Source organism: Phyllobates terribilis, unplaced genomic scaffold (genome assembly GCF_046119375.1).
Source record: "Phyllobates terribilis strain yellow unplaced genomic scaffold, ASM4611937v1 Scaffold_3__8_contigs__length_932513732, whole genome shotgun sequence".
Classification (NCBI taxonomy): Eukaryota; Metazoa; Chordata; class Amphibia; order Anura; family Dendrobatidae; genus Phyllobates; species Phyllobates terribilis.
The window spans coordinates 433,204,383-433,216,703 of record NW_027362763.1 but is presented as its reverse complement, the minus strand read 5'-3'; the positions used below and the strand labels follow the sequence as shown (position 1 = coordinate 433,216,703).

Genomic DNA, 12,321 nt, shown 5'->3' with positions numbered 1-12,321 from the left:
AAAATTTGCTTGAATAATTAGCGGACGCCATGTTGCGTTTGGAGAGCCCCTGATGTGCCTCAACAGTGGAAACCCCCCACAAGTGACACCATTTTGGAAACTAGACCCCTCAGGGAGCTTATCTAGATGTGTGGTCAGCACCCTGAACCCCCAAGTGCTTTACAGAAGTTTATAACATGGAGCCGTGAAAATAAAATTTTCACATTTTTCCCACAAAAATGTTTTTCGGCCCCCAGTTTTGCATTTTCATAAGGGTCACAGGAGAAATTGCACCATGCAACTTGTTATGCAATCTCTCTTGAGTAAGCCAATACCCCATAAAAATCAAACTTTTTCCGCAAAAATTATGTGTTAGCCCCAATTTTTTTTATTTTCACAAGGGTAAGAGGAGAAAATGGACCCCAAAAACTGTTGTGCAATTTCTCCTAAGTACGTCAATACCCCATATGTGGGGAAAATACAGTGTTTGTTTTCACGGCAGAGTTCAGAAGGGAAGGAGCACTGTGTGACTTTTTGAATGCAAAATTGGCTGGAATTGAGAGCGGATGCCATGTCGCGTTTGGAGAGCCCCTGATGTGCCTAAATAGTGGAAACCCCCCACAAGTGACCCCATTTTGGAAACTACACCCCTCAAGGATTTTATCAAGGGGTATAGTGAATATTTTGAACCCAGAGGTACGACACAGAATTTGATAACATTAGGTCATCATATTGAATAAGTTGTCATTAGTCTTGAGCGCAAGTGCTCGCTACTTGAGTTTGCAGCGGGTACTTGGGTATGCACCATGTATCACGCGTGCTTGAGTGACATGCTCGAGTCCCCGCTCGCATGTTTCATGGTTATTAGACACCCCAAAAAAAAACATACGGGGATCGCTCGTGCATGGCAGTCAATACCCGTGAGGTTTTTTTGGCCACGAAGCATATGGGGCGGAGACTCGAATATGTCACTCGAGCACCCGCGATACTCAGTGCCTACCCGAGCACCCGATGCAAACTCAAGTAGCGAGCACTTGCGCTCAACACTGGTCGCCATATCGTCATCTTTTTTTTTTTAACTTATGAAAAAAATCCCAACCCTAATACAACCCTAACCCTAATCCTAGCCCAACCCTAACCCCGAGTTTATTATTTACGCTGTTCCTCGTGCGGTATAAGTGATTAGATGACTTTATACTTCGGGTCGGTGCTATTACAGCCATACCAGAATCATATCAGGTTTTTATGATTGACAGCTGTCACACACTAAAAGACGCATTTTTTTTTTGTAAAATCTAGTTTTTGCATCACCATATTTTGAGAGCTATAATTTTTCCATATTTTGGCCGACAGTCATATGACTGCTTGATTTTCGCGGGATGAGTTGATGCTTTTATTGGTACCATTTTCAGGCACTTGATATTTTTTGATCGCTTTCTATTCCGATTTTTGGAGGCAGAATAAACAAAAACTAGCAATTTCGGAATTGTTTTTATGGGAGTTTTTTTTATGCTGTTCCGCGTGTGGTAAAATTTATAAGGTAGCTTTATTCTTCAGGTCAGTACATTTACAGTGGAACCACATCTATATAGTTTTTCTATGTTTTGGCGCTTTTACACAATAAAAGCTATTTTATAGAAAAAAATATTTTTTTGCATCGCTTTATTCTGAGAGCTATAACTTTTTTATTTTTCGGCTGATGGAGCTGTATGGCGGCTTGTTTTTTGCAAGACGAGATGACATTTTCAGCGGTACCATTTTTATTTATATTCGTCTTTTGATCACATGTTATTCCATTTTTTGTTTGGCGATATGATGATAAAGCATTGTTTTTTGCTTAGGTGTTTTTTTTTTGTTTTTTTTTTTACTGTGTTCACTTAAGGGGTTAACTAGTGGGACAGTTTTATAGGTCAAGTCGTTCTGGACGCGCTGATACCAAATATATGTACTTTTATTGTTTTTTGTTTTTTTTCCATAATATTTATTGATGGGTACATTTATATTTTTATTTTTCATATTTTTACAAACATTTTTTTTTAACGCTTTTTGGACTTTTACACATTGTCCCACTATGGGACCTTCACTTTTTTTTATTCTGATCGCCTGTATAGCACAGGAATGCGGCACCAACCCTATGCTATACAGGCTGTCAGTGCTGCAGATGCAGAAGATACTTTGGTCATGCACTGTGCATGACCAAAATATCTTCCTGCTGTCTGTTGACCCGGATGTTATCATGTCGATAACATTTTGAATGTAAAATTTGTTTGAATAATTAGCGGACGACATGTCACATTTAGGGAGCCCCTGATGTGCCTAAACAGTGGAAACCCCACACAAATGACACCATTTTGGAAACTAGACCCCTTAGGGAACTTATCTAGATGTGTGGTGCTTCACAGAAGTTTATAACATTGAGCCGTAAAAATAAAATTTTCATATTTTTCCCACAAAAATGTTTTTCATCCCCTAATTATGCATTATCATAAGGGTAACAGGAGAAATTGCACCATAAAATTTGTTGTGCAATTTTTACTGAGTACGCCGATACCCCATATGTGGGGGAAAACTACTGCTTTGTCACACGGCAGGGCTTGGAAGTGAAAGGAGCGCTATGTTGGCTGGGATAGGTTGCAGACACCATGTCACATTTGAAGTCACATTTGAAGAGTAGCTGACATGCAGAAACAGCAGAAAACTCCCACAAGTGTCCCCATTTTGTAAACTACACCTCTCAAGGAATTCATCTAGGGAAGTAGTGAGTATTTTTTAATTTTTACATTTATACCATTGGGCAGTGAAGAAAACATAATTATATTTTTACTACAAAAAAAATGTTTTAGCGTCAGATTTTACATTTTCACACAGGGCAATGGGTAAAAATGGTCCCGAAATGTGTCACACAATTTCTTCTAAACGTGGCAATACCCCATATGTGGCTGTACAGTACCGCTTAGCCATATGGCGAGACTCGGGAGAGACGGAGCGCTATTTGACTCTTGGAGAACAAATTATTGTAGAATAGTTTGCGGACTCCATATACACAGCTCCTAAGTGCTAGAAGAGCAGAATCCCCCCCCTCCCCCCTCCCAAGTGAACCCATTTTGGAAATTATACCCCTTTGAGAATTTACCTACAGGTGTAGTGACTATTTTAACTCCATGGGTCTTTTCCAGAAAAAAGCTTCAGTGGATGTTGCGGAGTGAAAATTTCAAACTGCCGTTGAAGTGACCAGTACACTGTAGTGACCAGTACGTTGTGCCCAGCTCATGCTTCTGGAGACATGCACTTGTAAATTAGGCAAACTCTCATCGCTACAGGAATGCCAAACATGTGGACCCTAAATGTAGTTTAGGCACATTGTGGGGCTCAGAAGGGAGGGAGGCATTTGGATTTGGGAGCACAACATTTTCTGAATTTCTTTTGGGGGACAGGGGCCATTTCGCTTTTCCAGAGCCTTTGTACTACCAGTAACTTGGAAGTCCCTTATATTTTTAACAGATAACGGACCCGAGTGGGGACTTGCTTTTTTGAGGACTGAGTTTAAGCTTTTATTGGGAACATTTTACATAACGTTTATCTGGCGCTCTAGGCTGAGCACTTACATCGGGGTTTCCATCTAAATTTCAAAGTGATGTAATTCAGATGAAACCCCCGCCGGATCCTTTCACTGTAATGAGGCAGCAGTGTTACTCTTGACTCCGTCTGGCCTCTGTTTAGCGGTGTCCTATTTTTCAGAAGTGCACAAAACTGTGGCCAACCGCACTTTTATTTACACCTAAAAAAACTAACACCATGGGTTCACAGGCCAGATGACATCCATAGTGCTTATATCTGCCTCGTTACAGGGAATCTTCCGCCAGGGGTTCTGTCTGAATCACGTATTTCAGAGATTTACATGGAAACCATGGTGTAAGTGCTCAGCGCAGAGCACAGGATAAATGTGAGCAGAGCCTTACTGCGATCTTTGGGAGACGTAATAAACAAATCAGTAGCAGGTGAAGAATTGGTTTTATTTATTTTTTACGCCGTTCCTCGTGCAGTATAAGTGATTAGACGACTTTATTCTTCGGGTCGGTGCGATTACAGCGATACCAGATTCATATCGAATTTTTATGATTGACCGTTGTCACACACTAAAAGACTTTTTTTTTTTTTTTTTTGCAAAATCTATTTTTTGCATCGCCATATTTTGAGCTATAATTTTTCATTACTCTGTCGCCTCATTGGGGGAAACAGGACCATGGGTGTTATGCTGCTGTTATTAACCGTGGCTCCTCCTCTGCAGTATACACCTGTGGATGGAATCAGCCTTCTCCAGTTTTTGCTTAGTGTCGCATAAGAGGCACACCTAAAACCTTTACACAGCACCTCCCTAATACCCCCCCGGGGGTATTAGGTTGAAACGCCTCAGGTAGGGCCTGTACAGGCAGCAGCTCCCAGCAGCCAGCACACTACGGCTGAATCCAGGGACCCCAGCCCTGCTGCGGGCTCCTGTCGGGGCCGGGTGGGAGCACAGGTAGAACACAACAGAGGCACAGGCCTCCCTGCACCCTGTTTCTGCGGCAGCACCAGCTCTACGGTGCTTCAGGGGGACCCTTCACAGGGCCGCCCCTTCCGCTTATACCCCACCGCTATCCTGCCTTTAAATCCGGGGGGGTGGGGTCCAGTTCAGATCCGGCCCCCTCCCGGACTTCCGCGCCGGCCTGCAGTCCCTTTGGGCATCAGGCATCTAATTTAGGCCGCGGCAAATATGACACTCTACAGTGTCACAGAGGGGGTGGATCGAGACTGAAAGGGCGCGATTTCACACAGTTCTGCCGCCCTTTTCAGCTCTCCGCCCCCCCTTCTTTCTTAACTTTACTCCGGCGGCCATTATCTGCTGCAGGATAAGGGAAGACCAGCCAGTCTCCGGGGGGCACAGGACTGTGGATCTTCGGCGCTGGACCTAGGGGCACACCGGTGGGATTAGATTGCAGCTGGAGTTCTTCCTCGGCTGTGAGTCCAGGCTCCTCTGCATAGCCACCCCTGCCAGGACTGCATCCAGACTACTGTGCCAGAGCCCCAAGAAGCCCCTGCCAGTGCTTCGGTGTCTAATGCCACGCCGGAATGGGTCACTCAGATGTCGCAATCTATGACGCAGTCTATAGATAACCTAACCTCCACATTGCTTCAGGCTCTGCAGAGTCATGCCACGGCTATGAACGCTACCCAGCAAAGGGAAGGCTCGACTCAGGGACATGACGACCCGGGCACGTCTAGGTCAGGATGCAAGCGGACCCACAGGTCACGTTCATCTGCGTCATCCCATAGCACATGGTCATCCCCTTCTAGGGAGAGACACCGTAGTTCCAGGTCATCTAGACCGTCCCCTACCAGAGACAGACAATGCAGTTCTCCGCAGCGATCCCCGACCAGAGAAGGCCTCAACCCTGGTTCACCCAGCAGGAGACGCCTTAGCGATACACAGGATTCGGAAGGCATCTGTGATTCTGACTCAGACAAGGAAACTGAAGGGTCTCTGATCCCAATCCCCCCTAGCAATACAGCGCTAGTTGAGGACGTAATCTCGTCCATCCATCGGGTGCTGGACATTTCTGATCCGCCCCCGGAGGCACCACAACACAAGATTTCCTTTGAAGGAATTCTGAAGCCGCCTAAGGTCTTCTTTGACTACCCAGAGTTTAAGTCGATCCTTAAAAAGCAGTTCTCACAGCCTGAGAAGAAGTTTACCAATCGCAAATATCTGGAGGCGCGGTACCCCTTCCCACAGGAGACCACCAAGGAATGGACAGATCCACCCGAAGTGGATCCCCCAGTCTCTAGGCTAGCAGCACAGTCACTCCTTTCACTGCCAGATAGCTCAACCCTCAGGGACACAGCAGACCGGCAGGTAGAACGCATGGCTCGTTCAATTTTCGAAGCCGCAGGGGCCTCCCTGGCTCCCGCGTTCGCTTCAGTTTGGGCTGCCAAGGCCATCCTGGCTTGGGCCCAAAACTTACAAGCTGGACTCCCAAGTATCTGCTCCTGAGCTGTCGGACCAAGCGGTTCAAATAGCAGTTGTAGCAGATTACATGCTTCATGCAGCTCTGGATTCTGCAAAGGGTGCAGCGGGATAGCATCAAACGCCATCACGATTCGGCGTATCCTCTGGCTGCGAGAATGGAAAGCAGACGCAGCCTCAAAGAAGTCCCTCATGCACCTCCCGTACCTCAGTGGTCGACTTTTTGGTGAACAGTTGGACACGATGATATCCAATGCCACCGGGGGTAAGAGTACCTCTTTTCCCCAACTGAAACCCAAACGCACTTACAAGAAGCGTAACCAAACTCTATTCCGATCCTTTCGGAACTCTTCGGGCTGATCCGTCTCGCGGCCAGCACAAAATAGCAACCGCTCCCTACGCAGGAACAACTCGCAGTCGACGCAAAAGTTGGACAAGACCTGGCAGTCAAGAGCTGGCCAGTCAAAGTTCAAAGGAGGAAAATCTCAGACTTCCTCCTCATCATGACTCACGGACTCTGGAAGACACCCCACCTGTAGGCGGCCGACTTTTGCTCTTTCATCAAGTCTGGCTGCCTATTACAGAAGACAGGTGGGTCAGGGAACTAGTGTCTTCGGGATACAAGATAGAGTTCACTTCCAACCCACCAGACAGACTTTCTTTCTGTTCCCCTAAAACCGCCAGCCAAGGCTTGTGCCTTCCGCCAAGCGGTCTTCTCGTTTCTTCAAGCAGGAGTCATAGTACCTTTCCCCGCGGCCAAGCGCTTCCGAGGGTTCTGCTCCAATTTATTCGTAGTCCCCAAGAAAGGAGGCGGCGTACTGCCCATACTGGACCTAAAACAGCTCAACAAATATGTACGGGTACGTCACTTCCGCATGGAGTCCCTTCGGTCCATCATTGCGTCCATGGAAAAGGGAGAATTTCTTGCCTGCATAGACATACAAGACGCATACCTGCATATACCAGTTGCACCCGCCCATCAGAGATTTCTCAGGTTCGAAATAGACCAGGACCACTACCAGTTCGTGGCTCTCCCATTCGGACTCGCCACGGCTCCCAGAGTGTTTACCAAAGCCATGGCAGCCACCATGGACATCCTGCACTCCAGAGACATAGTAGTCGTTCCATACCTGGACGATCTCCTTGTCAAGGCTCCCACCTTCAAGGACTGCGAGCTCAGCGTCTCAATCACAATAGACACTGAGTCGCCTGGGCTGGTTAGTCAACCTACAAAAGTCATCACCAACCCCGAGTCAGTCTCTGACCTTCCTGGGAATGCTATTCAACACCTTCAGGGGTCTAGTGTTCCTTCCCAAGGACAAGGCACTGCCTCTCCGTCTAGGAGTTTGCACTCTCCTCAGCAAACCCCCTCTATCTCTCCGGTTTGCCATGAGAGTCCTCGGCAGGATGGTGGCGGCAATAGAAGCGGTCTCATTTGCCCAGCTTCACCTCAGGCCTCTCCAACTAGTCATCCTCAAGTCATGGGACAGGAACCCTTTTTCTCTCGACAGGGAGTTCCAGCTGACGTCATCAACCAGGAGGTCCCTGCACTGGTGGCTCAAGCCAACCTCACTAACAAAGGGGAAATCCTTTCTCACGGGTCAATGGAAGGTTCTGACCACCGACGCGAGCCTGATGGGTTGGGGTGCGGTGCACCTACACCACAGAGCACAGGGCAAGTGGTCACCACCGGAAGCGACCATGCGCATCAACATCGTGGAAATTCGTGCCATCCATCACTTACTAGCAGCCTCTCACATCAGAGTACAGTCGGACAATGCCACGGCTGTGGCATATGTGAATCACCAAGGGGGGCCCCGCAGTTCCCAGGCGATGCGAGAAGTGACGCACATTCTCCACTGGGCGGAACACACAGGTTCGGTTCTCTCTGCGGTCCACATTCCGGGTGTGGACAACTGGGAAGCAGACTTCCTCAGCCGGCAAGGAATGGACTCGGGAGAGTGGTCTCTCCATCCCGAAGTTTTTCGCCAGATCTGCCATCGCTGGGGAACTCCGGACGTGGACCTAATGGCATCCCACTTCAATGCCAAGGTCTCCAACTTCATGGCCAGAACTCACGACCCGCAGGCGCTAGGAGCGGACGCCCTGGTTCAGGACTGGACCAAGTTCCAGCTCCTGTACATTTTTCCACCTCTCCCCCTGATATCCAGAGTGGTGAGGTGAGGAAGATCAAGCAAGAGGGAGTTCCAACCATCCTAATCGCACCGGACTGGCCCAGACGTACACGGTACGCCGACATCGTACATCTCACAGCAGACGTCCCCTGGCGTCTTCCCGACCGCCCGGATATTTTGTCACAAGGCCTGTTCTACCACCAGAACTCAGGGGCCCTCAATTTGACGGCGTGGCCATTGAGACCTGGGTTCTAACCCAGTCAGGGTTCTCGCCGGACGTCATTGGAACCATGATCAGGGCACGGAAGCTAACCTCTGCTAAGATTTATTACCGTACCTGGAAAGCCTTCTTTACCTGGTGCGAATCTCGTGGCCAGACCCCATTCCCTTATTCCCTCCCCAGGGTACTTGGGTTTCTCCAATCGGGTCTGGAGGCCAGACTGTCCCTTTCCTCCCTTAAGAGCCAGGTGTCAGCTCTCTGTGCTTTTTCAGAGGTGCATTGCTAACAAGCCACAAGTAAGGACATTTCTTCAGGGGGTTTCCCGCTTGGTTCCCCCCTACAGACCACCACTAGAAACGTGGGACCTCAACCTGGTGCTGACAGCATTGCAGGAAACACCCTTTGAACCCCTTAGGGAAGTCCCACTCCGCCTTCTATCCCAGAAAATGGTTTTCCTGGTGGCAATCACCTCACTACGCAGGGTTTCTGAACTGACAGCACTCTCCTGCAGACGGCCCTTCCTGGCTTTTACAAGGTAGTTCTCCGTACTGTCCCATCCTTCCTTCCGAAGGTTGTGTCCAACTTCCACCTCAATGAGGAAATTTCACTGCCATCCCTCTGTCCGGTCCCGGTTCATAGAGTGGAGAAGCATACGCTTGACCTTGTCAGAGCATTGCGTATCTATGTGTCTAGGACTGCGCTCTTCCAGAAGTCTGATTCTCTTTTCCTTCTTCTAGAAGGCGGCCGCAAGGGTCTGCCAGCTTCCAAGGCTACCCTTGCCAGGTGAATCAAATCCACCATGCAAGAGGCCTACCGCCTCAAAAATTATCCTCTTCCAGCAGGTATTACGGCACACTCTATACGTGCGGTAGGGGCCTCCTGGGCCATTCGGCACCAGGCTTTGGCACAACAAATGTGTAAGGCTGCCACCTGGACTAGCCTACACACATTAACCAAACACTACAGGGTTCATACCCAGTCCTCAGCAGACGCGAGCCTGGGTAGATGTGTTCTGCAGGCTGCGGTACCCCAATTGTAGGGGCCCGTCTACACAATATTCGTCCATTGCTTCCCACTCAGGGACTACTTTGGGACGTCCCATGGTCCTGTGTCCCCCAATGAGGCGACAGAGTAAAGGAGATTTTTGTGTACTCACTATAAAATCTCTTTCTCTTAGCCTCTAATTGGGGGACACAGCTCCCACCCTGTCGCCCGTTCTGGGCCATTATGTTGAGTTATCATATTGTTTTTTTGAGCTCGTACATAGTTGCCTTCTTATAGGCAAGGTTATGTTATCCATGTTATGTTCCTCCTAATGCTTTTGCACAAAACTGGAGAAGGCTGATGCTTCCAGGGGTGTATACTGCAGAGGAGGAGCCACGGTTAATATTTTTCTGATTATGCATAGTGTCTCCTCCTAGTGGACAGCAGCATAACACCCATGGCCTGTGTCCCCCAATTAGAGGCTAAGAGAAAGATTTTACTGCGAGTACACAAAAATCTCCTTGTTTTTTGCGGGACGAGTTGACGTTTTTATTGGTACCATTTTTGGGTACGTGACATTTTTTGATCGCTTTCTATTCTGATTTTTGGGAGGCAGAATAAACAAAAAAACAGCAATTCAGGATTTGTTTTTTGAGGGTTTTTTTATGCCGTTCTGTGTGTGGTAAAAGATAAGGCAGCTTTATTCTTCAGGTCAGTACGTTTATAGCGATACTACACTTAGTTTTTTTTTATGTTTTGGCGCTTTTACACAAAAAATTTTTTTTTTCTATAAAATAGTTTTTCTTTTTTTTTGCTTCGCTTTATTCTGAGAGCTATAACTTTTATTTTTCGGCTGATAGAGCTGTATGGCAGCTTTTTTTTTTTTGCAGGACAAGATGAATTTTTCAGCGGTACTATTTTTATTTTCCATTTGGCTTTTTGATCGCATTTTATTCCACTTTTTGTTTGGCGATATGATGAAAAAGTTCAGATTTTTGCTCTGTTTTTTATTTTTATATTTTTTTACGCTGTGCACAGAAGGGGTTAATTAGTGTAACAGTTTTATAGATCGGGTTGTTCCAGACGCAGCGATACCAAATGTGTACTTTTTTTGTTTTTGCATAATTTTCCGAAATTATTGGTTTAATATATATATTTATTTATTTTTAACAGTTTGAAAACATTTTTTAGACTTTTTTTTACATTTTTACTTAGTCCCTGTATGGGACTTCAATTTTCATTTTTCTAATCACTGTTCTCATGCAATGCAATAGACATGTATTGCATTGCATGAGAGCTCCGCTGACAGTTTTACTCTGTCATTATCTCCTGCTAGACTTCAGCTGCTGGCTGAGCCTAGCAGGACACCGTGCATGGCAGACCCGGAGTTAGTCATGTGACCTCCGGCTGATATGACCACGCCAGGTCCTGTAAGCTATCACAAGGACTGTCGGAAAGGTAAGTGGACGACCCCCTCTCCTCTCACTATCTTCTAAATGTCGCGATCGCTATGGATCGCAGCATCTAGAAGATAGCAAAGGGTTAACATCACTGGGACCTGATATAATCAGTTCCCGATGTCCCCTGTCAGAGCTGTCTCTCTGCACCGCATCCACAGCACTTGCAGGGCCCTGGGGGTCCTGAGCACTGCGGGTCCGCCCACCGTTTATAAACGTTGGCGCTGTACAGAACCCAGGCAGCGCCGACGTTTATATACAGTGGGCAGTCGGGTTAAAGAAACCAATTACCCTTTTTTGAATTTCTGAATGATTTGATGCTGGAGTATAACTTATTGCTGTCATTTTACTTTATTATTTTCTGTAACTTTCCGATTTTAGACCTTTTTTCTCAGTATATTACAATTGTTTTTCTTTGCTTAAGAAGTAACCCTAGATTATTTTTCTTATTTTAAGACTATCTTTTTGAGTCTGTGGAAATACTGAGATCACAAATTAAGAAACGAGGTATTCTTTTTGGTCCTGGAGATGGGAGTCAAGAAGAGACTGTGTGCGCACCATTAAACCAAGAATGTTTGGCAAAGCTTTCAAGCCGCGTTCAGATGTGGCCTGGAATGGAGTACCTCATGCTCTTGTGGCAGTACAAAATGATTACTGACCTGCTGTCCCATTCTTACTATGTTAGGTGAGTATGTGACAACTCTTTTAGGAAACCGTACATGCACAAATGTTATGTTTGCTGAGTACTTCTTGATCTTCTCCTCTTCAGAAAGAACATACAGTCAGACCTAAACCAGTTGGTTGCATTTTGCCTGGAACATACGCCGGTGTCTATAGAGCAGCTTCGTGCATTCAGCTTCCTTAGCAAGCAATCAGAGGTATTGCTTTTTATTTTATGTAAGAAGACAGTGTTTGGTATTGTGTACAGAGAAGAGCTCCATTGTCTCTACAGCTCTGTATTATGGAGCATTGAGCTCAGTTTAACAGGCACAAATTTTTCCCAATTGAGTGCTGATTGACCATATAATGAAATGATCGACTGTTGATTTAACCCCTTTACAACCCAGGGTGGTTTGCACATTAATGACCAGGCCAATTTTTACAATTCTGACCACTGTCACTTTGAGGTAATTACGCTGAAACGCTTCAACTTATCCCACTGATTCTGAGAATGTTTTATCATGACATATTGTACTTCATGATAGTGGTAAAATTTATTTGATATCACTTACATTTATTTGTGAAAAAATTTGAAATTTGGCGAAAATTTTGAATAATTTCACAATTTTCAAAATTTTAATTTTTATTCCATTAAGTCAGAGAGGTATGTTACACAAAATAGTTAATAAATAACATTTCCCACATGTCTACTTTACATGAGCAGAATTTTGGAACCAAAGTTTTTTTTTTTATATTAGTGTTCTATAAGGGTTAAAAGTTGATCAGCGATTTCTAATTTTTCCAACAAAATTTACAAAACCATTTTTTTAGGGGCCACATCACATTTGAAGTGACTTTGAGGGGCCTTTATGACAGAAAATA

General features: G+C 46.0%; 1 protein-coding gene across 1 annotated transcript in view; it reads left to right on the top strand.

Moving 5' to 3' along the window:
- The window catches only part of MDN1 (midasin AAA ATPase 1), a 253,888-nt gene that overhangs the window by 169,012 nt on the left and 72,555 nt on the right, over positions 1 to 12,321 (top strand). The window contains exons 57-58 of the mRNA XM_073675707.1: positions 11,236 to 11,464; positions 11,549 to 11,657. Coding sequence (XP_073531808.1) covers positions 11,236 to 11,464; positions 11,549 to 11,657 — 338 coding nt within the window. The remainder of the gene's footprint in view (positions 1 to 11,235; positions 11,465 to 11,548; positions 11,658 to 12,321) is intronic.